General features: G+C 43.1%; 1 protein-coding gene across 2 annotated transcripts; it reads left to right on the forward strand.

Moving 5' to 3' along the window:
- Positions 1 to 24446, forward strand: zbtb41 (zinc finger and BTB domain containing 41). Of its 2 annotated transcripts, none has more exons than XM_080726921.1 (17): positions 1 to 295; positions 1312 to 1607; positions 2448 to 2688; positions 4957 to 5336; positions 5747 to 5969; positions 6514 to 6786; positions 8854 to 9061; positions 11071 to 11140; positions 13507 to 13654; positions 14283 to 14412; positions 16330 to 16425; positions 17294 to 17400; positions 17922 to 18027; positions 18985 to 19073; positions 19461 to 19590; positions 21667 to 21987; positions 22500 to 24446. In XM_080726921.1, exons 2-17 carry the CDS (start codon positions 1344 to 1346, stop codon positions 22729 to 22731), a joined length of 3018 nt encoding a protein of 1005 aa, XP_080583047.1. In that variant the 5' UTR covers positions 1 to 295; positions 1312 to 1343; the 3' UTR covers positions 22732 to 24446. The 2 variants fall into 2 exon arrangements, with proteins under 2 accessions (XP_080583047.1, XP_080583048.1); XM_080726922.1 differs by having other exon boundaries at positions 1 to 280.
- Positions 24447 to 25156: the final 710 nt, after the last annotated feature.

A 25156-nucleotide genomic window follows, 5' to 3' on the forward strand; every position in this document is an offset into this window, starting at 1 on the left:
GTTATTAACAGCCGAACAGAAACGTTAGCGGGTTGCCCGAGGTTAAATACGCACGCAAGCCGGGGTCGCGAATTGGGTAGATGTGAAAACAACGAGGTTCCATGTTGATTTGTCGGGTCGCAGTTCTAGTCGTGTGTCAACATTCTCCTCTGAGGGGGGCCCTGCCGTCCCTGCTCTTCTTCACGTAGGGGTCCTTGAGGTGGAGAGAGAATCAATGCAACGTTCACTGCATGGGCGATTTGGGAGTCAGGACAGGACTGCACACCCCTGTTGCAAGAGTGTAACAACCATAAGTGTATGTTTATTTATATTGTAGAATTTTGTTGTTGGAAAACAACCTTTACAAATAGCTGTCTGTCGATTTTTAATGATAATCAGTTATTATATAGGCACAATTTGGGCTGGGGAAAATGGAAATGTTAATATGTGAACGAATATGTCTTTAGTTTAAAGTTTTGCACTGCATCGTTCAACATTTCTTTGCCGTGAATCCAGTGTCACACATGTATTCATTACAGTGTTATTGTGCATACTTAGACCTGGATGATTGTCCAGGGGCTGATAATTGACACTTTCTTTTGTTTAAATAAGTGTTAAATAGCTCTATTATTCCCACAGTAATCATTGCCCATTGTTTGCTCAGTAACAGGGGTCTCCATCTCTCCACCCATGTCAAAAAAGGACTGAATCCTATTGAATTATGAACATGCTATAAGAGAATATAGGACTTTTTTTATTCATAAAAATGAAATGAAATAATAGTGCAGCTCATCATTAAACAAAATACATTTTCAGGTCGGGACATGATCCAATCAAGAGATTCATACAGGATTAAGCCTATGAGTCCTGAAGTGAAATTGGAAGTGGAACACTAAAATTGAACCTTAGAAATGGGTACAGCAATGATTCCTATTAGAATATAGTGCTTTAACTTTTTAACAACAAACCTTTTAAATAGGCCTAAATAAAAAAAGTCTCAGCACAAAAAAAAGTATAAAAATTTAGGTCTACATAATTTAGAAACTATGTCATCGTCAGCAACATAATCGTCGTTGTCGGGTGAAAACATTGTATGTCCAAAACTGTTTGTTAAAAACAATTTAAACTAGTGAAAACAGCCGATCTACAAGCACACAACGCCTCGCGGTGCGAGGCGTTGTGTGCTTGTAGATCTGCTGTTTTCACTACTTCTGTGAGACGGCCTTGTCTGATGAAGCAGGGCTTTACTTTGCGAAAGAACATACAAATGTGAAACTTGGAGATGCCAGGTTTCCACCCGACAACGATATGCTCTCACTCCTGTATTTCCAGGACTAGTTGATGACCGGACACCCGACGCGGTGATGAAGAGAAAACTCAACCATCAGCCTCCTAAACGGAGGAGCAAGGCCAGAGAAACCGCCTCCAAAAAGGTCACGGGTCCGACGCCGCCCGACAACCCGAACTCCGAGACCGCCCGCGACGAGTCCGCGAAGAGTCTCACCCGGCGCCTGACCATGTCCCAGCACGGCCACAAGCTCCTCAAGTTCCTGGACGAGGACCGCGTCCGCCAGAGGTTCTGCGACGTGGCCGTGTCGGTCGGCGGGAGCCTCTACGGCGCCCACAAGGTGAGGGTGGGGGGTGATAGGGCGATACATATCGTTGAGTTGAGACGATACAATGTCTCTACGATATGCCCTTTTCAGAGATATCGTGATAGAATGAGGGAGCCTTATAATAAATCCAGTTGAATTGTTAATACAGAGATACATTGCAGAATTTGTTAAACCTGCATTTTGGTCTAAAGGTCTTTGCACACTGCTGCGTTTTTCGTTTGCGAAATGCGTTTTTCAGGGCAAGGAGAGAGAGAGAGAGAGATAGAGAGAGCAAGGGACCGTGTGGTGCGCGAAACGGGCGGCAGTGTGCAAACGTGACTGACATAACGTAAGGTTGATTTTTTATTTGCGCGCTCCGAAATTCACTCCGATATTCGGCCCGAAAAACGCAGCAGTGTGCAACCAGCTTAAATCAGTAGTTCTCAAACTTTACAATGTCAAGGTCTCCCCTTAACTCTGACAGTACATAGATGAAACCAAATGGACCCTTAGCATTTGGTTTCATTTGTATACTGTCAGTGTCAGAGTTACATACTTGTAAGGGTCAATTTAGACCTCCCAAAAGGAACCCAGAGAGTACCTGGACAGTTGGACCCCACTTTGCGGACCACAGGTCTAAATGGTTTGCCTGATTAAAACCAGACTTTACTCAACACCACCCCCTGGTTTAACCAGGCAACTAAATGGTCTGTTACACTTTTCATTTTAGTTTTTGTTACCTTGTAGGTGGTTGTACTGTTAAGTAACATGAGAAATAACCATAAAAAACAACATGAAAAAGAATCGTGATAAGATTGTGATAACCGCTTGGAAAAAATATCATGATATTGTATTTTTCCATATCGCCACAAGGTGGTGCTGGCACACGGCAGCAGCTACTTCCACGCCGAGCTGTCGGCGAACCCCTCGGCGGAGCGCGTGACCCTGGACCACGTGGACGAGTCGGTGTGGCGCCACCTGCTGAGCCTGCTGTACACCTCGGAGTGCGTGGTGGCGCCGGCGGAACTCCCGGCCCTGGTGGAGGCGGCGCGCTTCCTGGACATGATGGACGTGCTGAAGCTGCTGGGGGGCGGAGACGGCGGGGGAAACATGGGTAAATTCTCCCCAGTGTTGCCAGAGATGTACGATAATTATCTTCTGTACGATGTACGATCAATAATTCCAAAAATGCCCAAATGTACGATAATTTCGGCATATCACAAAAAAAGAGTGTGAATTTACGTGTGTTTTTGTCACGTAGGAGATCTCAAACAAGTTCGTTTCTCACCCTTAATACATTTCTTTTGGTGAAATTACTTACTTAGACGTGTGATTTCTCTTTTTTGGCTGTGTACGATAGTTTTCTTCCATATACGATAATTTGAATCCTCCGGTATGATAATTCAACATTTCCCATCTGGCAACACTGATTCTCCCTCTACAGCAGGGGGTTTCAAACTGTTTTACACTTAGGGCGCGTTGTGAGCTTGTAGATCTGCTATTTTTGGTGAAGAGAGTTGGCCGTAGATGGAAAAAGAACTCATCAAGTACAGTGCAAATCAGGATTGGTTTACTAAGCATAGTGAAGTGATATTGATGTAGTGATATTAATGAATTCCAAATGTATTCTGAGGCACCCCTGGACTGACATCACGGCACCCTAGGGTGCCACGGCACCTACTTGACCCTGACCCCCTTCCATTAAACATGGTAGTTCACTGGCTTCCTTTAAAACAGCCCTGAATATTCACCTTGCAGGAGGCCAGATGCAGAGGTAGTTATCACTTCTCCTTTAGACAGGCGAGAAGTGATCACCCCAAGTAAGATAAGGGGCCTTACTTTACCCCCACCCCCCTTTTTTGTCCTACTCTGTACATATAGTGTTTTATACTTGTGATGATATTTGAATGTTTTTGATACTACTTTATATGTTGATGAATTGAATACCAAGGACACCAACGTAAACAAGACCACAAGGACATTTAGACTAAGTGTTTTGACCGTACTTGTCCTGTACCAAATCTTTAGCACTTTACAATAATGACCTGTTATAAATCATTTATAAACATTTATAAATCATTTATAAACAGTTTATAGATAAGTAATAAACATGAACAAACTGTTTATTGACATTTGTAAATGTTTACCTAAACATTTATAACTGTTTTAAACATCATTTACATGTTATTAGTAAGGTATTAGTAAGTAGTAAACTAATCATGAATAAACCATTTATCTACATTTGTAAATGCTTACTAAATCATTTATAACCAATGCTAAAATTCACATAATGTGTAGGTAGGAATGCATTTACAATTGTCTGTTAAGGTGACCTCCATGTGTTGTTCATGTTTAATATACGCTTTGTAGATGTTATCAAGAGCCCTAATGTAAAGTGAAGACTATTCATTGCGACCGTGATGTCGCAAGTTACTATAAAAACCTCCACCGGATGTCCGTCTGTCACGTCACTTCACGTCACGTCACGTCACGTCACATCACGCCACGCCACGCCACGCCACTCTTTTGGCCCTACTACTCCGCCCCTGATTTCTCACATGCCCCTCTTCTAGCGCCACCATGAGGTTGCTTACCTCCCAATTAGGGAGTCTTACTGGTTATTTTCATCTGTCTGTTAATGTGGCCTCCTTGTTTGTTCATGGTTATGCTTTGTAAAACATTCCTTAAATATCTATAAATCATTAGTAGATGTTATCAAGAGCCCTAATGTAAAGTGAAGACTATTCATTATTTACAACTGTCTGTTAATGTGGCCTCCATGTTTGTTCATGTTTAGCAGTTTGGAAAGTTTGGCATGGATAGGGGAAACGGTGCCGGAGATAAGAGTAGGGCCAAAAGTGTGACGTGACGTGATGTGATGTGACGTGACGTGACGTGACGGACAGACTGATGGAGGGACTAACAGACAGCCGGGGGAGGTTTTCATAGTAACTTGCAACCTGATGGTCGCAATGAATATAGTCTTCACTTTACATTAGGGCTCTTGATAACATCTACAAAGCGTATATTAAACATGAACAAACATGGAGGTCACCTTAACAGACATTCTTAAATGAATTCCTACACATTACATGTGATTTGTAGCATTGGTTATAAATGATTTAGTAAACATTTATGAATGTATTATAAATGATTTGTTCATGATTAGTTTACTACTTACTAATACCTTACTAATAACATGTAAATGATGTTTAAAACAGTTATAAATGTTTAGGTAAACATTAACAAATGTCAATAAACAGTTTGTTCATGTTTATTACTTATCTATAAACTGTTTATAAATGATTTATAAATGTTTATAAATGATTTATAACAGGTCATTATTGTAAAGTGCTACCAAAATATTCAATCAATCAATCAGACGCCCACCCGGTGATTCTGAGAACACAGGAGCAGGCTGAGGCGAGCGGGGCTGCTGAGGTGGAGATGACCCCAACCACCACCACCACGCAAGAACCACCACCCGTGGCCACGGAAGCAGCAGACACAGAGGTCCGGGGTCCTCCGCCGACGCGGGGTGTTCAGTGCTCCCTGTGCGGCCGCAGGTTCGCCTCCAAAAAGTCTGTCCAAAACCACGTGGCCAAGAGCCACGGCGGCGGCGCGCCACAGCCGGCGGAGCCCGGGAGGGGGAACGAGGAGGAGGGGGAGAGTCCTAGTCGGCGGGCGGCCGCGACGCAGAGGAGGTCGGTGCGCCAGAGGAGAGCCCCCGCCAAGTACAAGAGAGACGACGCGGAGTACCCGGTAGGGATGGGACGATAAAGCGATATTATTATCGTTTATCGTGATAGAAAACACTCACGATAATCGTGTCGTGGAGATTTAATTTATCGTGAAATCGATTATCGTCCTCCGTCATGCACTGGGATCAGTTCACCTTTTATTTGCCGAGCTGCATATCCGGTACCACTTAAACCCTCTATTGGTAAAACATACTTATAATATACGTACTTGATACAGTCTTTTTTTCACTCTCTATCAAATGTCTTTGCTAAAAAATTGCCGATCTACAAGCTCACAACGCGTCGCAACACGATATAAAATAATGGCAGGATAATGGATGTTGGGGATATTTTGATCATCGCGATAATATCGTAAATCGCGATTTCTTTCGTCACAATAATCGTGACATTTTCATATCATCCCGTCCCCAGGACCTGGTCCACGGCGACGCGGAGAGGCCGACCACGCCATCACCCAGGGAGGAAGAGGACGAGGGAGAGGACGAGGATGCAGCAGGAGGAACTACCGCGGCCGTCCGGAAGCGGAAGCCCGAGCCGGGCGTGACAGAGGCGGCCGACCAAGCCCTGAGAGACCACGAAGAGGAGGAGGAGGAGAAGGCCGGCCAACAGAAAAATAAAGGACCGTTGCGATCAGGTAGTCTTATAGTTGAAGATTAAGGTAAAATCTCGATATTTCTACATTTCATTAGTTCGACTAAAGGTTAGGGTTAGGTTTTAGGGTTAGGTTTAGGCATAGTAGCATTCACCAGGTTAGCATTCACCAGCGTCGAACTACTGGGATGTCAAACAAATGTTACGTCGCAATATATATCAACACGCTCCCGATGATTCATTTTCATTGAAATGGCCTTTTGGGGTTTTGTAAACTAAAAATTGCACGGGGCAAATAACTCACATATGCAAAGAGATCACTGACAATGACCTGTACCTTTAATCAAATTAAATTATGTGCTATCACCGAAACAGACTATTTAAAAAAACATTTACTTTCAAATAAAAAAAAGAATGAAACTAAAAAATAAGCTGATCTATAAGCTCACAACATGCTGCATCCCGGTGTGACGTTAAAGATCTGAAGACCAGAAGAAGTTATGGTCAGGCTACACAGATGAAGGGAAACGAGTCTGACGATCATGGGGAATAATTGTGATTATTACTACGTTATAAAATTGTGACAGGCCAACATAAAAGCACCCTGGTGGTGACAGAGCAGAGCAGTTCTCAGAGGAGGGATGTCCATGAGGCGGCTCCAGCCAGCGGACCGGCTGCAGAGAGCACCAACCAGGCTCCAGAGAACTCCACCCAGGCTCCAGGGAGCTCCACCCAGGCTGCGGAGATCTCCAGCCAGCCTGCAGCAGGTTACCCAGAAGGTCTGGCTCCACTCATCATCCAAACGTCCAGCAAGAAGACTCTGAAGTGCCCCAAATGTGACAAGACCTTTGACCGCGCAGGTGGGCACCGTCTGAATATAGGCCAAAAGTTTAAAACATTGGTTAAAGTGGTTAAAATCTTAAAAGAAGAACAACACAGGCCCTTTCCCGGCCTTTCTGGCTTAACCCATTGAGAGGAAAGTGTCCGTGTCATTTTAGATGTTTCTATATCATCGTTGCTGTCATACAGAAACCTCTTCTCTCCATGTTTGAACTTTTTGTGTGTTTTTTTTTTGTAGATGATCTTTGATCCCATTACAGTAGCGGTGTAACGATACATTTAACAGCGATACGATACGCATCACGATACATGGTTGACCATGTACAATCTAGGCATTTAGCAGACGCTCCTTAATCCAGAGCGACTGTTGCTCTCCACCAGATGGTGCTAAAATGCAGCTCAACTGTGCTCATGTTTAGCCATAGACTGTATCCACAAGTTTCCGCGGGAGTTTACTGGAGACTATCAGGACCAAACTTCCGGGTTTAACAGCAGACATACAAGCTCACGTCGCGTCGCAGATGCAACCCGTTGTGAGCTTGTAAATCGGCGGCGGAAGATCGATGCAGACGTTTGCGCAATGCACTATGGGGCGTAGGAAACTCGTGGATAGTGTTTAGCTCATCTCCCAAGTATCCCTGGCTAGCCATCATCATCTACTGTTGTGTTTCTTTTCATTTGACTGCAGAGCTCAGTTAGTCTGTTCTTGAGAGATTAAGCTCATCTTGATCACTATTTTGTTAGACCCCCCTCCATGAACAATATGTAACATCACTGTGGTCATTGTTAGGGCTCATATATCATATCGTCACTGTCGGGCAGAAACCTCGTATCTCCCAAGTTACAAATGTGTAAATCTTTTCGCAAAGCAAAGCCCTGCTTCATCGTACAAGGCCGTCGCACAAAAGTAGTGAAAGCAGCAGATCTACAAGCACACAACGCCTCGCACCGCGAGGCGTTGTGTGCTTGTAGATCGGCTGTTTTCACTAGTTTAAATCATTTTTTTAAAATGATAAATACAAAACAAACGGTTTTGGACATACAAGGTTTCCACCCGACAACGACGATATAGATTGTTCAGCCTTACTCTTCACAGAGTATAGCCGAACACCATTGTACAACAAAGCATAAAATGAGGCGGTATAGATTAGTCGGTTATATATTAAAACATTTTATTTTTTATTTGTTGCTATAAAACAAAATTGAATAATAGAGATATCCCCAAAAACAGCACTTCTCGATTTCCGTTTAATTGAAATAGTAATTGAGAACTAGAAATACTGTTCCTACTAAAACAGTGTGGGTTCGCATGTCACACACTGTGTAAGGGCATAAAGATCTACCCTTTGGCTGCGCCTCATTGGCTAAGGGCCCTGCCTTTGTACTGTCGAGGAGAACAGTAGACTGATAGATAAGTAATGAAGATAACATTTGTGTGCTTGCTTTCAGCGAGCTCCACAATTGAGTACCTGAGAGGAATAACAGTTTAAGTCCATATTTGAATTGTTTTGAATATATATTTTTTGATTTACCAGACTGTAAACCACAAACAAGTCATTTTTAATCTGTTAAATTGTTAATGCACTCCCCCCCTCATTTTGTTCAAACGTCTGTTTTAATGTTGTGCTCCCTTTGTCTGCTGAATATTGCTTGTACGGACTTGCACTGTTGTTCCACAAACTGTTGGAGATATGCTTTTTTCCACTTTCCATAAGTATTATGTCTTATAATTCCTAATATATATGAGTTAAGTAATAAAATCTAATATAACAAAATGAGGGGGGAGTGCATTAAGAATTTAACAGATTCAAAACTTCTAGTTTGTGGTTTACAATCTGGGTAAATCAAAAAAATATCTATATTCATAATATTCCTCTCAGGTACTCAATTATTGCCAAGAAAATAATATACAGTTATAGTCGCATGATACACAATCAATGGAATCGACTAATTATACATTTGTGTGTGTGTGTGTGTGTGTGCGTGTGCGTGTGCGTGTACGTGTACGTGTGTGTGTGTGTGTGCGCGTACGTGTACGTGTGTGTGTGCGCGTACGTGTGTGTGTGTGTGTGTGTGTGTGTGAACAGCGAAGTATGTGAGCCACACCAGGGTTCACACGGGGGAGAAACCCTTCCAGTGTGAGGTGTGTCTCCAGCGCTACTCCACCAAGTCCAACCTGACGGTGCACAGGAAGAAGCACGCCAGCGACGCGCCCTTCCACAGGAAGGAGCACCAGTGTCCCTTCTGCAGGAAGCTGCACGCCAGCAAGAAGACCCTGGCCAAGCACGTCCGCAGGTCAGTAAGAGGACCGGTTTAACCCATTTAGAACGGGTACACATTTTGTGTATCATTATTTTATGCTTTAACTATTGAAGCCGCGCTGCGAGCTTGTATATCTGCTATTTTTGAAAAATCGTGAAAAGTAGAATTTTGACCCGATTCTATAAGTGTCTTTTGAATCCTTCTAAGATTTTTTGAAAAATCCTATGTTTCTATGTCAGCAATCTGGCCAGCTACTGTGAAGGAAAAGGTCCTTTTCACTTAACTGGAGCTCAGTTAGTCTGTTCTTGAGAGACTACTATGTCAGTGGCTCTAAAACCTTGTGACCCCCAAAATTATATTTATTTGGCCACGGACCCGCATCTCAAAGTTCCAGGGACCACCCAGAAGCAAAATTTGAGTTACAAGCGTTCGCTTTGAAAATACATATATTCAAAGATTTGCACACATTTTCACAACTTTTTCAAAAATATCAGATCTACAAGCTCGCAGCGCGGCACTCGCTGCGAGCTTGTATATCTGCTATTTTTTTTATATTTAAAGCATAAAATATTGCGTAATGTGTTCAGGCCTAAATGGGTTAAGACAGAACAAGACATAATAAAGCCATAATAAGAAATAATGTGTTGGTAATTAGAACTAATATGTTTTATTAGACAGAAACAAAGACAGAATAGCAGAAAGAGCGAATTTATTCTCTGGCCCCAGCACCTGCCGACCGGCAGTTCGACCATCAGTCGTGCTGCATGGCCCGGCGATAGGACCGGAGGCCGCCGCACGGAACTGTAGGTAGGACCGGCAGTGCGACTGCCGTTCGAACTGCCGGTCGTGCGGCGGTACCTGCCGCGTTAGTTCCGCGGCAGGTGCCGGTACCAGAGAATGTATCTGCTCTTTCTGCTATTCTGTCTTTGTTTCTGTCTTAATAAAACATATTAGTTCTAATTACCAACACATTATTTCTTATTATGGCTTTATTATGTCTTATTCGGTCTTAAAGTGTACTGTAAATTAGGCCAAGCACGTCCACAGGTCAGTTAGAAGACCCTGGCCAAGCACGTCCGCAGGTCAGCCACGGTTGTCTCTCAGTGTCTAATCTCTACAGCAGGGGTCTTCAACGTTTTCAGGCCAAGGACCCCTTGGTCGAGAGAGAGAGATGAAGCAGGGACCCCCCACAACCCATAGTTACCATAAAGTTTCATTGTTTGACGACACAATCATCAGTGTATTTTGGTTTCATGTCATCTTGTGTTTTCAGATATTTAACCACAGGAGTTGAGGCATTCAATTTAGTTTGACTCGGTTCCACGGATAAAAATGGACTAAAAACAGGCGATCTACAAGCTCACAATGCCTCGCAGTGCAAGGTGTTGTGAGCTTGTAGATCTGCTATTTTCCTCTTTTATATTATTTGACAATTTGGCCAATGTTTAAGCGATTGTTATTGTGTAGTTTGTTGATTACTTTTGATGTGGTAATGGTCTATTTATTTTCTTTTTTATTTATTTGAGTTTTTTTTTAATTAAAAAAAAAAAATCCACGTGATTTTGGGGAGCCTCTCTTAGAGTACAGGGTAAACTGTTGCGCCCTTCTTTGTCCTTTGTTCTGGGTTGACTGTAGGTGCGGTGGTCTCAAAAACATGAAGGAAAGGTCCTGGGACTGAAACGCAATCACATTTTTTGCTCCCCTCACATTGAGCACAGATCACCTTATGAGCTTGTACAAATAAAATAAATGATTTCCTTAATAGTTTATGCAGTTTATGCAGTGAGCAAATCCTTTTCTGACAGCTTTACTCCCTCAGAGTTAAATAGACATTGGGGATTTTACAGGGTTGATTTGAGTCCCATAGATTTAAAAACAAACTGTATCAAATGTAGTGGGGGTCCGTAGCCAAGCTAATGCATGTCAAACTGGGTGTCCTTGAAATGAGAGAGAATGGCTGCTGTGCAACTCCAGCATAGCTGTGAGGTGCCCCGTTTAACGTTGGTCATATTACCTCTCTAAATGGTGTTTCTTTTTGCCAGGTTCCATCCAGAACACATCCAGGAGTTTCTTGCCATGAGGAAAAAGAAGAGTGAAGGCTGGAAATGTGCTGTAAGACTGATTTCTAGCAAGACTGTTTACTATAGACCATATTCCCCAGGCGGCCATGTTGAAAAACCGGGGTTTAACCATCATTTTATTCTTTAACTATTAAAACATGGCAGATAGACAAGCTCACAGCTGCGAGCTTGAAATCGTGATTTATTTTGCTAGTCTTTGAATATATCATTTTTAATTAAAGCGAAAATCGGTAACTAGAATATTTGCTTCTGGGAGGTCCCTGACACATAATATTTCGAGATGGGGGTCGGCGGCCAAAAACATATAATTTGGGGGGTCCTTGACATGACAAGGTTTGAGAAGCACTGATGTATAAACATGCGTTTTTCAAAAACCCTTTGAAGGATCGGGTCAAAAAGCATTAGCGCTGTGAGCTTGTAATAGTTAAAGTAATAATAATGCATAATAATGTGTTCTAGGTCAGGGGTTTTCAAAGTGGGTGACGGGGCACCCCGGGGTGCCGTGACGGCAGTCCAGGGGTGCCGCGAGATCATTTGATAATATTTGGAATTTATTTGGACGCTTGAAAAAATATTTAGTATCATTTTAAACTTGAAGTACAAAGTTGTTTTCAGTCAGTTCTAACCAAAATGGCTATTATCTCAACGCTTTCCTCGCAACATAATCACTAAAATATCGTCACTGTCTGTCGGGCAGAAACCTTGTATCTCCAAGTTTCAAATGTGTACGTCTTTTGGTAAAGCAAAGTCCTGCTTCATCATACAAGACTGTCGCATAAAACTAGTGAAAACAGCCGATCTACAAGCACACAACGCCTCGCAATGCGAGGCGTTGTGTGCTTGTAGATCTGCTGTTTTCACTAGTTTAGTACATTTTATAGATGATAAATACAAAACGAACGGTTTTGGACATAGAAGGTTTCCACCCGACAACGACGATATGCTATAAATATAAGGTGCTGGTAGTGAAAATTATAATGTAGGGGAGCCTCGGATTAAAAATAAATATTTATGGGGTGCCCTGAGACAAAAAAGTTTGGGAACCCCTGATATAGGTCTTAACTCATTTAATGCCAGCCTATCACCACTAGAGGGCGCCCAGTGGCCAGAGAATAATAGAGATATGCTGGTAATGCATGCCCAAGCCCTGGAGCCATGACTTGCCAGAACACTTTCCTTTGTGCATGTACAGGAAGAGGATGAAGTTAGCTTGAAGTTAGCTATTGGCTACCAAGCATTTTAGATTTAGATTTTCGTCAACTTAGCCATGATTAAACCTTGCACACCTCATGCATGGGAGAAAAACTAGACCAGGTCAACCTGGTTGTGCCAGACCCCCTGTCTGTCATCATCATTTATGACATCATGCCTTTTGTAGGCATGTCATCATCATGTCATCATCATATATACCCTTTATATAGAAAAGGGACAGACCGACATTTGCTTATGTAGGCCTACCCATTTCATGGGTCTGGCAAACAGAGAAAATGAGCTCTAAAGATCCTGGATTGCATTGGAGTGGATGGTAAATATCAGCAAATATCTGCAAATATCGTCCTCTGTAAACAGAGGACATTTAAAAAAAAAAAAAAACATTTTTTTAATTTTTATTTTTTTTTAATTAACTCATTGAGTGCCAGCCTATCACCACTAGAGGGCGCCCAGTGACCAGAGAATAATAGAGATATGCTGGTAATGCATGCCCAAGCCCTGGAGCCATGACTTTTTTTACAAAGGAAAGGACACTTTCCTTTGTGCATGTACAGGAAGAGGATGAAGTTAGCTTGAAGTTAGCTATTGGCTACCAAGCATTTTAGAAGCCTTATTTTCGTCAACTTAGCCATGATTAAACCTTGCACACCTCATGCATGGGAAAAAAACAGAGAAGAATGAGCTCTAAAAAATCCAATGCAATCCTGGATTGCATTGGAGTGGATTTGTGCAGTTTGTTCACAGCTTTCAAACAAAAAAATCCGATTGGAAATCCGTTCAGGCATTCTTGAGATAATCGCCATTATGTTTTACATGTAATGTAAACAAAAATGGCTGCCCTGTATGTTAGATGGGGTTGTATGGGGGTGGAACATGCAAAATCGCGATTGAAATCATGTTCACCAGATTTGATGGGGTCCAAAAAAAAAAAAAAAAAATTCAAAAAAAATTTTTTCAAAAAAAAAAAAAAATTTTTTTTTTTTTTTTTTTTTTTTTTTTTTTAAAAGCCGAACTTGTTCGGGATCGGCACACTACGATACGCTAATAAAGCCGAACTAGTTCGGGATTGGCACTCAATGAGTTAAAAAGCCGAACTAGTTCGGGATTGGCACTCTGGGATGCGATAATAAAGCCGAACTAGTTCGGGATAGGCACTCAATGAGTTAATGTGTCTTGTCTTCTCAGATATGTCTGAAGACCTTCACACGCAGGCCTCATCTGGAGGAGCACATGATTCTGCACAGCCAGGACCGGCCCTTCAAGTGTACTTTCTGTGACGAATTCTTCAAGTCCAGGTTCGCCAGGCTGAAGCACCAAGAAAAGTACCACTTAGGTGAGTCAGTGGAACTGTGATGACTGTTTATTCTTTGGTTGATTAGAGATATAAATGTTGTCTGTTCTGTCAGGTTCTGTCATTTGGATGGTGACCATTAAAACACACATGTTTCTATGCAGTGGTTCTCAAACCTTTTCCATGTCAAGGACCCCTGGAATTATATGTATTTGGCCTCCGACCCCAATCTCGAAATATTATGTATCAGGGACCCCCCCCCCCCCCCCAAAAAAAAAGCAAATATTTGAGTTACAAATGTTCACTTTAAGATATATACTGTATATTCAAAGTTCAAATATTCATTTATTTTTTTAAATAGCAGATCTACAAGCTCGGTGCCGCACTGTGAGCTTGCAATTGTCGGGGTAAACTACTCCTTTAATGCCTAAAATAATGGTCAAAGTGACACAGCGTTCCAGGTCTTAATGGGATCAAATTAACACTGAGGTTTTTACAGTGTAGATCGGGGTTCCATACCCCCAACAATAAAATATAAATTGCATCAAATAGGGGTCCTTGAACTGAAATGTAAGGTTGAAAATCACTGATTTAATCAACAATCACATTTGTTGGTATTGGGTGTTTGCTGTGGAACTCTGACCGCTGCTCTCTGTGGGCTCATGTCCAGGTCCGTTCCCCTGTGAGATCTGTGGCCGGCAGTTCAACGACACGGGCAACAGAAAGAGGCACATAGAGTGCACGCACGGAGGCAAGAGAAAATGGACCTGCTTCATCTGTGGCAAATCTGTGAGGGAAAGGTAAGCGTGTGATGTCCCTGTCCCACCATCTCAGCATAAGCACTGACCATGTTGCTTTTCACCGCTTAAAAAGAGCTATTCATCCATTTTCAACCCATTTTCATATAATTGTTCCTCCTCACTAATGCTCACCTTAAGATGGCACCATTTCAGTCTACTCACTTTGGTCGCTTTTCGACCAGCAAAGAACCGGTTTGGGTTCTATCTCCTGCCTATGGGATGAACCAGAGGTGAGTTTTTCCACGAGAACCGAGTTGGTTCCGAACTGTAAAAGTTGGTTCGGAACGGGAACCACAAAATCCTTGGTTCCTCTGGTTCAATCATGGTTCAATCTGGTGGAAACACAATCCGGTTCGCAAGAACGAACCAATGTCCCAAGAAAGTTAAACAGCACTGGTTCTTGAAACAAGGTTCTTTTGGTGGAAAAGGTCCCATAGTGTCTCAGAGGAGGGATGTGGACAGTTCAGAAACCTGCCTGCTTGTGACATCACCGGTAGATAGGTTTGGTGATTTGATTTCAAACTTATTTGAAATCAAATAAGAACAATATTGAATTGGTTAGGAACAGCCTAAACCTCAGATGAAATGCTTGGATACGTTACGTCAGGTTCTAGGCAACCTTGGGCACGGGTGCCAACATTGGCACTGGGGAGGGTGAACACTAGTGGCACACTGGCATACGTGTGAGAGGGAGGTTTTTTTCTCTTAAAATTAAATGTTCAAAAAGAGTTTAGTCTGTTAAATTAATCCCAATCACATCTATATACAAATTACATCCTAATCCTGAACACATTCATTCAAACTGATAAATCTGACTGGGGATGGAGTCTGGGAGATACAGTATAGGTGGTTTATTGCTCTGAAGAACAGTTTCTAAAGAAGAAAATAGGTCGCTTGTCGCCCTGAGGCGTCTTACTAGTAGATATTAAAGACATTATAGGTAATTGCTGTGTATCATGGACGTCCTGTTGTTGTTTGTTTTTGTAGTGTATGTTTAGCAAAGATGTGTAATTCTTGGCTCTTGGCCAGTTCCCACTTGAAAAAGTGACTAAATTTAGTCTCTACGTGCTTTTACTGGTTAAATAAAGGTAAGAATCCCCATCAATTGAAGTAGGCCTGAGCAGGTTTCTGAACTGTGCACAGCCCACTAATGAGACACATGTCCTCCAGTGCTCCTTACTACTTAGGTCTGCTAACATTTCCCTATTCATTGTCTTTGCTGAAAACAAGCTCCCAATGTGTTGTGAGGTTGTTGATAGGATATTTAAGCTGAATGTCCGACCACCCCATAATAGGGTTCATGTGATTAACCCATATAGGAAGGGTAACTCCTATTTGTAACTATACCTTTCAGGATGTTATGTACAGTATACTGTATAAAAACATACTTTCTACCACTTTTTCTAGTCACATGTTCAAATACTGGATTCTGATTGGTTTAAAACAGTGGTAAATATGCCAACAACCTTGAGTTGGCTCATGGACCCCGCCCACTGAAACAATTAATGATTGTAACTAAAGATCCTTGCAAGTTACAACTGTGCAAGGGTTCCGTACGGAACCTAACCGTTTTCTTTCATTTATATGGAAAAAGTGGTAGAAAAGCAATTTGCCATTCGAGGTTGTGGGTTGTTGGCTGATTTACCACTGTTTCAGGGTTGTTTGCCACTCGCCTGTGGCTCGTGGCACAACCCAGAAACAGTGGTAAATCAGCCAACAACCCACTCCCTCTCATGGTAAATGGCTTACATCTTCACTGTCAGGAAGAAACCTTGTATCTCCAAGTTTCAAATGTGCATGTTTTTCTTTTCATAAAGTAAAGCCCTGCTTCATTATACAAGACTGTCGCACAAAACTAGCGAAAATAGCAGATCTACACGCGCACAATAAATGACTTTCAATCTTCCATGTCCGTAGGACAACGCTGAGGGAGCACCTGCGGATACACAGTGGGGAGAAGCCACACCTGTGCAGTATCTGTGGACAGAGCTTTCGCCATAGCAGCTCCTATAGGTCAGTATCTGTGGACAGAGCTTTCGCCACAGCAGCTCCTATAGGTCAGTATCTGTGGACAGAGCTTTCGCCATAGCAGCTCCTATAGGTCAGTATCTGTGGACAGAGCTTTCGCCACAGCAGCTCCTATAGGTCAGTATCTGTGGACAGAGCTTTCGCCATAGCAGCTCCTATAGGTCGGTATCTGTGGACAGAGCTTTCGCCACAGCAGCTCCTATAGGTCAGTATCTGTGGACAGAGCTTTCGCCACGCCAGCTCCTATAGGTCAGTATCTGTGGACAGAGCTTTCGCCACGGCAGTTCCTATAGGTCAGTATCTGTGGACAGAGCTTTCGCCACGGCGGCTCCTATAGGTCAGTATCTGTGGACAGAGCTTTCGCCACGGCGGCTCCTATAGGTCAGTATCTGTGGACAGAGCTTTCGCCACACCAGCTCCTATAGGTGTGTGGAAAATGGTGACTGACTGAGCTCTGAGCATGTCTAAGATAAAAAAACAAAAAACAAAACAAGAAATAGACCTAGTAAATGGTGGTAATCTATGAAGTCAGACGTCAGTCATATCCATATTTGGGAAAATATTTTGTCCACATTTTGTCCAACTTAAAGGCGTCTTACTGTACAGGGAGTAAAAGTAAGTGGGTACCAAAAACCAAAGGAGGTTTACGGTCTTGCCGGGGCCATTGCAATTGAACAGCGCATAATTTGCATGGCGTATGAGCTATTAATGAGTGACATGAACATTCAATCCCCATATGTGTAAATATATGTGTAAATGTATCTATCTTTTGATTAATCCATCGGTTGAATATAGTGTGGCCATGAATATCTTAATGGTACTGTAAAGCCCCTCTCTCTGTCTGCGGTGACAGGCTCCATCTACGAGTCCACCACGACGACAAGCGCTACGAGTGTGACGAGTGTGGGAAGACCTTCATCCGCCACGACCACCTGACCAAGCACCAGAAGATACACTCTGGTAAACAACAAATCCTCATTTGATAGGTACTGTGGAGACTGGAGACAGACACGAAACATAGAGAGAGAAGTGGCATGCAGCAAATGGCATGCACATTTACACATCATTTTTTTTAATATATATGTGATGTTACCTGAAAATGTGTTGACTTTTGGTGAAAAAGAAAGCATATATCAGTATCGGTTAAAAATGGTATCAGAAGTTAAGAGTTGGACAATATCAGTTAATATCGGTATCGGAAATTAAGAGTGGGACAATTTCGGTTATCAGTAAAAAAGTCAATATTGGACATCCCTAATTAAAATGGATACAATACAATTATTTCATAGCATTGTAGTGACTCTTGACTCGAGTGGACTCGGTGGGGGAAGAGTCCCGAGTCCCTCAGTCCGAGACAGAGTCAAGATCGAGTAAAATCATGGGCGAGACCTTGACTCAAGTTCTACAACACTATCTTACCACACTGAGGAGAAACCCTACCAGTGAAACGTCTCATTGGGTGTGATGTATTTCCGTTGCAGGAGAGAAGGCACACCAGTGTGAGGAGTGTGGAAAGTGCTTCCGGCGCCACGACCATCTGACCGTGCACTACAAGAGCGTCCACCTGGGAGAGAAAGTGTGGCAGAAGTATGTTTTCACACAAGACAAGGATTTATCTAGCATTTCGTTATCTAGCAAAACTTTTGTGTTTTTTTTCTCGTAATTAACGCCCTACTTAAAGCGGAATGAGACAAATGCTTTTTGTTTTTTACCGTGATGTGATGTTATTCCATCCATTGACCAGTCATAGAGGCAAAAACATAATAAGATAAATCCATTTCTTTTTTATCATTACATTTTTTATTGTTTTCCAGTTCAGATATCAGGTCCGTCGACAATGTTAATGTTCCTTGTTGTGCTTGATTAATCCTCGCAGAAGAAAGCTCCAGATAAGAAATATCCAAAAAGCTCCTCAGCCAATGAGTTTCTGAAATGTCATGAGGTGGATTCCATCAAGTAAATCCATTTCTAACGCATGTGCGCGTGCTCTGACCGGAGGGAGTGGTATCTATCGGCCGTTCAACCAGCCCGGCTGGCAGCCCGTTATTGACAAAACTGTGGAGATACATCTGACAGTGTGTGAACTGAACCAAATGGACTCGTGAGGGTCCTTTTGTGTCCATTTCCAGAGTTACAGACGCGTAAAGGGTCCATTCGGGGTCCATTGAATGTATCTGGGGACCCCCCAGGGACCCCCTGGAACCCCCTCAAGGACCCAACAATCTGATCTGATATCTAAGGGCATTAGATATACTGTATATCTCTGCTGTCGGGCCAAAACCTCCTAACTCAAAAATGTTCATTTTTGGGAAAATGAGCTCAAGTGGAGTTTTTGACCAAAGGGCTTTTTACTACTTTTCATTGGTTCAATATTATTTTAACCAACACACAGACGTAAAGGGTGTTCAATAGCCCTGATCTATGCAAAAAGAAATCAAAAATCAAAAACCTAAAAAATTGAGTTATGAGGTTTTGGCCAGACGGTGACGAAATACATGTCAATAGTTGTCTCTGCAACTTGGCTCACTCTCTCTGTGTCCACAGGTATAAAACAGCTGTGCATCAGTGTGAGGTTTGCAAGAAGGAATTCAAAGGAAAGTCCAGTTTGGAAATGCACTTCAGGACCCACTCTGGTAAACCATTCAGCCACTAGATGTCACTATATACCGTACATACAAAGACACATATGTTGTTGTTGGGTGGAAAACTTGTACTGTATGTCCAAAACCGTTCGTTTTGTGTTTATCATTTCACAAATGATTTAAACTAGTGTAAACAGCCGATCTGCAAGCACACAACGCCTCTGTGTGCTTGTAGGTCTGCTGTTTTCACGACTTTTGTGCGACAGTCTTGTATGATGAAGCTAGGGCTTTACTTGGAGGAAATAAACATACAAATTTGAAACCTGGAGATACAAGGTTTCTGCCCGACAGTGATGATATGTGATTATGGGATTCCCTTCCTTTTTTTACGTATGTGTTTTTATGTGTGGTTTATTGTGTTTTGGTTCCTTACAACAGGAGAGAAACCCTACAAATGTACGGAGTGCCAGCAGACGTTCCGCATCAAGAAGACCCTGACCAAACACATGGTCATTCACTCGGACGCCCGTCCCTTCAACTGCCCCCACTGCAGCGCCACCTTTAAAAGGTATTTACTCTATCTATTGAGGCGGCAGTGGCTGAGGGGTAGAGTTGCTATCTTAGAACACAGAGGCTTCCCAAAGGGTTCCCAGTTCGATCCCGGGCTCACCCAGAGTTAGTGTCAAAGAGTCCTTGAGCAAGACTCTGAACCCCTAGTTGCTCCTGGTGAGCAGGTTGGTGCCTTGCATGGTTTCCTCTGCCATGGGTGTATGAATGTGTGTGTGTCTGTGTGAATGGGTGAATGTAATGCACAATCTCTGTAAAGCGCCTTGGATAAAGGCGCTTTATACTGTAAACGCATGTAACCTTGATTTGACAATCGAGACTTCATAATGCAAGCGATACCTGGTCGAGACGAGACCAAAGCAGCTTAGAAACAACAAAACAAGGGACACGATGATAACTGAAATGTGCAACAAATAGAGTATACACTACAGTAACGTATCCATTCCCTCCTATTAAACTCCTATTAAACTCCGGTAACATGATTTGTTGATCCAAGTTAAGGGTGTAATTCAATCCCTGACCATGGTCCTCGATAAAAACAAAGTCATTCCACCTGCCTCGGCTTTAAGAGCAGGTCTCGCACAATGCAACCATTTGCTGCGAACAGAACTTAAGAAAATTAAAATGTGGCCTTTATGTACACAGGCAGCTTACCTAGGATAGCCTTATAAATCATCTCCGTCGAGTGGAAACCTCATTATGTTGCTTTTCAATAATTGCAAAAGTAGCAGATTTACAAGCTCAAAACGCAAAAAAAAGAAAAATGCTTCTGGGGGGGTCCCTGATGCATAATATTTTGAGATGGGGGGGGGGGGGGGGGGGGGGGGGGGGTTGACATGAAAAAGTTTGAGAACCACGACATAGAAACATGCGTTTTTCAAAAACCTAGAAGACATTTATAGAACTGGGTCATTCGGCACTCGGTGCCGTGCTGTAAGCTTGTATATCCGCTTTTTTCAATAGTTAAAGCATAACATAATGTCTAAAGTGACAATGCGTAACAGTAGCTGCGTATACATGACAGCTTCATTCCAATCTGATCTAAATAAACCCGATTGAAGGTATTGGATCAAGTGTTTACATGGGGTGAGATCAATCCGATCTGATGTTTACACGTGCCCACTTTTAAATCGTGTTGTGATCGCATTTCCCTGTATCCATTAATAATAATAGTATAATAATGGAGCCTAATGCAAATGCACAGCCCCACCAAAGTGAAGTAAAAAAAAAGCTGCAATGCTCTTTTAATTAGATCATCATTATTATAATCATCACGTCACAATCCATATTTGCGCCGACGGCCCATAGAACATAATAGGCGTCATGGGCAAGTGCATTCACGATAATAAACAAAAAGTCTGTATAGTTAAATACTTTTAAAATCGACTCTTATATCCCCTTAACCCAGTCCCTTTTAAATATTATTTATCTGATGAAGGATATAGCATAAAGGATATTTTGCTGGTGGTTTCTTAGGTTATTTATGATCGCAAGAAGACAATTAGTTAGTGGCCAGGTCAATCTGACCTGGTAAGACGCACAGGACTCGACAGGAGGATAGATGAACGGGACAGCTGGTAGCGTCCAGTTGCGTTAGATTCTTTCTCTCTCTCTCTCACACTCACACACCACACGTACAGTACAGGTCCATTTAGTGAGTTTGCGCTCGTGAAGTTTAGGGTCGGAGTGTTAACCTCTCTCTCTCTCTCTCTCTCTCTCGTGATTTTTTTGCATTGTGTGTGTGTGTGTGTGTGTGCGCGCGCGCGCGTCTCTCCCCTCTGTCTCTGTCGCGCTCATCAGCAATATGCTTCATGTGCTTCGCTGAAAGAACATGTCACATTCTAATCGGGTTAGGTGTATACATGGAAGGATTTTCCTTTTGATCGGGTCGTAAAAAAGTCTAGACCACCCCTCTGCATCCGATCAGAATTTAAATTGTGTTGGTTTTGATCGGGTTTATTTAGGTGTATACATGGAGAATTAGATCGGGTTTATCTAAAATCTTGTTTTTATTAATACGATTAGAAGCGTCCATATAAACGGGGCTACTGCGTTCCCGGTCTTCATGTTTCTAAAGGAAAGACAAGCTGAAGTACCACATGGACCACGTGCACAGTGCCAGGTTCTCCGAGCAGCAGCAGCAGGAGGAGGAGGAGGATGAGGAGGAGGCTATCGGGGTTCCGCTGGACGACGAGGATGAAGACAAGCTGCTGGTGTCTCTGCCTTACGAGGAGACGTCCAAGGCGTACCGGGCCGAACCCAAGACGGTGCTCCCCGGCGCAGCCGCCACCGCCAGCATCTGTGTGCCGGTCACCCTGGTGTCTGTGCAGATGGCCGGGGTCACAGCCGGACAGGGGGGCCTGGGCGGGCACCGGGTTCCCCTGTCCTCTTCCTCAAGGTTACTATCATAGCCTTTTAAACCTTTTATTATTAGTTTTAGTTTTGTTTTTTATTATAATAATCTTTTTATTATTGTAATACGGGGTTGTCAGGAGCAACATTCAACAAAACTCATTGACATTGTGTGAAAACAACAGATCTGCAGAGACTAGAGCTTGTACCCTAATAACCCTATACGGACAAATGAGTCCGTGGAAAAGACTTGTCCTTGTCTCTGGCAAATTGGAGTTTTTCTCATGGTTTTCTTCAGAATATGTATGACACTGATTTACTTTTAGTCGTTCTCAAATGTTTCATTTGCAAGGACCCCCATAACTCTGAATTTACAGACATGTTATGGTCATTCAGGGATATCTCATTGTCTTTCTACTGTTGTCCACTAATTGTGTCTGTCTGTGGCAAATATTTCATTTTTACAAAAATGTCCACCACAAGCCAACATGGCGATGAACCATGAGTTTGAGTCATAACTACTATAATAACCCTGGTCCTTCTCCCAACCCCCCTCAGTGTTCTGAACATGCAGTCCCAGGGCCAGCAGCAGCAACAACAGCAGACCCCCAGCAGCTACGCGGCTGCCACAGACCTGGCCTTCCTGGAGAAGTACACCCTGACGCCCCAGCCCTCCAACATCGTGCACCCGGTCCGAGCCGACCAGATGCTGGACCCCAGGGAGCCCTCCTACCTGGGGGCCCTGCTGGGTCTGGACACCCCCGGCTCCAACCCGGAGCCCACGCACTGAAACGCTCCTCCTCCTCGGTCAAACGCAGGCCATGGCTACACGGAGCTGGATATTTCTGAAGCTAGACATTTTTGTTGTGCTGTTGGGGCTTGCAGCTACATGAAGCTGGATATTTCGGCCGCGAAGCTGGATATTTTTTAAACCGGATAAATAAGTGAAGACATTGAAAAAGACTTTACTGTGTGTGTGCTTGTTAGACCTAGATATCTTTGTCGTGTGGACCTAGATATTCTTCTATGTGGATATCTGAAAAACCGGGATATATGAAATATCCAGCTCCGTGTAGCCATGGCCTAAAGCCCAGAAACATGTTTTGTTGTTTTATTTACCCGGGGTAGGTATGCCGAGCACGAGAGGCTCTTTTTCAGCAATAGCCTGCACGTTCGCACAGACACACACGCATATTCAAAGCTGACAACCACAGTCTATCGATTACATAGTCTCGCGTAGCCAGACAACTATTCCACAATCTCCGAATGCTATATAGAGTCTGGATTCTGGAACTACACCTCCTGAACTGCGAGTAATGGAAACTGGCATTTCCGTTCATGAAAATATCTTTTAAAATGTCATTTCTACTAAGCAGCAAGCTATATATGCTTAATGATTTTTATTTATATTAGGATAAATGTGCGAGATGTTAAAAAACGAAACGGAAGTGGGGAGAAGGCTTCACTTCCGCTTTAGCCGGATACTCACCGTTCTTCTTTCGCTATGCCAGACTGTATGACGGGAGCATTTCCAAATCGCGGAGTCAACAGTCTGGCCACGTGAGACTTATCGATTACACAACCCATGGAGACTTGAATTCATGGATATTTGACACCAGCAGTGGTTCCCTATGGAGACACAAAGAGCCTGCTTTGTTCACTATGGAGACACAAAGAGTCTCCTTACATGATTGGCTTAGGAGTTCTCCATGGGGAGGTTAATCGATAGAAAAATAGTCATTTTGGAAGTGAACTATCCCTTTAATCTTTTGGAAACTGAACAGTTGGTGGTTCAGTGCATTGCTCAAGGGCACGTCAGAGGTTGTCGTCATTCAGATTCTTCCTGCTGGTCAGAGGGATTGAACCAGCAACCTTTCAGTTACAGTACAGTGCTGCGCTAACCTTTAGGCCACGCTGCCACTCTGAGCTGTGTTTTGTCTGTAGTGTACATGTTTTTGTAGGCTATAAAAGGATAAGAATAACGTAACACAACAAAGGGATATAACAGTGTGATATAAAAGCATCAAAAGCAGCAGATCTTCAAGCTAAATAAAAGCTACTTTTTCTATGTCTTTTTTATTTGAATGCTGAAAAGTAACTGTTTTGGACATACGTATGAGATTGCACCAGACAGAGACATTATATTAATTTAAGAGGAAATGGGTTTTAAAGAAAAGATCTGCAAGCATTCAGGCGTGACATCTGAAGGTAACTAGAATGGGGCCAAATAAGACGCGCTGTGATTGGCCAGGTATGAATGACAACCGCGCGAGGCTCCTCCCCTCCAACCGAATGCCCTTTCCCAGCACCGGCCTCAGTGGCTTGGTGGACTAGTAACGGCACCAATCCATGCACCCCGGGTTAGCATCCCGCTCATGCCACTTTTTCCGCCACCGCACCAACTTTTTTTGTTTTTTAAATTATTATACACTAGCCCTTACCCGTTCAAAGATATGAGCTCCGAAATGATGTGCAGTGTGTGGGTTATGGGGTGTGCACAGCACTGTGCACACAGTATATGAGGATGATGGAAAGTAACTTTAACTGGTGCTTGCATGATAATATGTAGGAGCATCAATGAAAGAAATACCCGTTTCGTTTAATGGCTACAGAGATACTGTGTACCAATCTGCATGTTTTTGGACAACATCTGCAACAGGGCCAGACAACACACACACACACACACACACACACACACACACACACACACACACACACACACACACACACACACACACACAGCTGGTTAAACATGTTGCCTCATGCTAGATGCAGAATAGATATGCCTCATGCTAGATGCAGAATAGATAGTAGATACACCATAAAAATGCTAATATACAGCATATGATTTGTGAAAGTGACAAACGGGCTTCACAGTTATGTCAGGTGTGTTCATATGCTAATGGTGATGCGATTTCAGATCAATTGCTCCAGCCACTGAGGAGAAACGCTGTTTCAGACAGACACTCAGACAGACAGACAGACATTCGGAAAATTATATGTTTGATGACGGAGGCGCACCGTCTCAGGTGACCTTGAGCCAAAGACCTTGAGCGAAGGTCACATGAGCCGACTCAGCGCTGAGTTATGTGCCGTTATGGGCAGAATAGTAAATATTCACCAGGGGACTGCTTCTGTGTCTGAATGCAGGGGCGTCAATTGGGTATGGCAGGGGTATGCAGCTGCCATACCCTGGGTCCAGGGGGGAAAATAAA

The sequence above is a fragment of the Nannobrachium achirus genome (assembly GCF_963921795.1).
Source record: "Nannobrachium achirus genome assembly, chromosome: 5".
Taxonomy (NCBI): Eukaryota; Metazoa; Chordata; class Actinopteri; order Myctophiformes; family Myctophidae; genus Nannobrachium; species Nannobrachium achirus.

What these genes read in the sequence shown, in the direction of transcription:
- zbtb41 (XM_080726921.1), top strand. Translation starts at nt 1,344, where the DNA reads ATGAAGAGAAAACTCAACCATCAGCCTCCTAAACGGAGGAGCAAGGCC. An exon ending in GAGACGACGCGGAGTACCCG is followed by an intron (nt 5,337 to 5,746) that starts GTAGGGATGGGA and finishes TCCCGTCCCCAG; the next exon opens with GACCTGGTCCACGGCGACGC. An exon ending in CGCCATAGCAGCTCCTATAG is followed by an intron (nt 16,426 to 17,293) that starts GTCAGTATCTGT and finishes CTGCGGTGACAG; the next exon opens with GCTCCATCTACGAGTCCACC.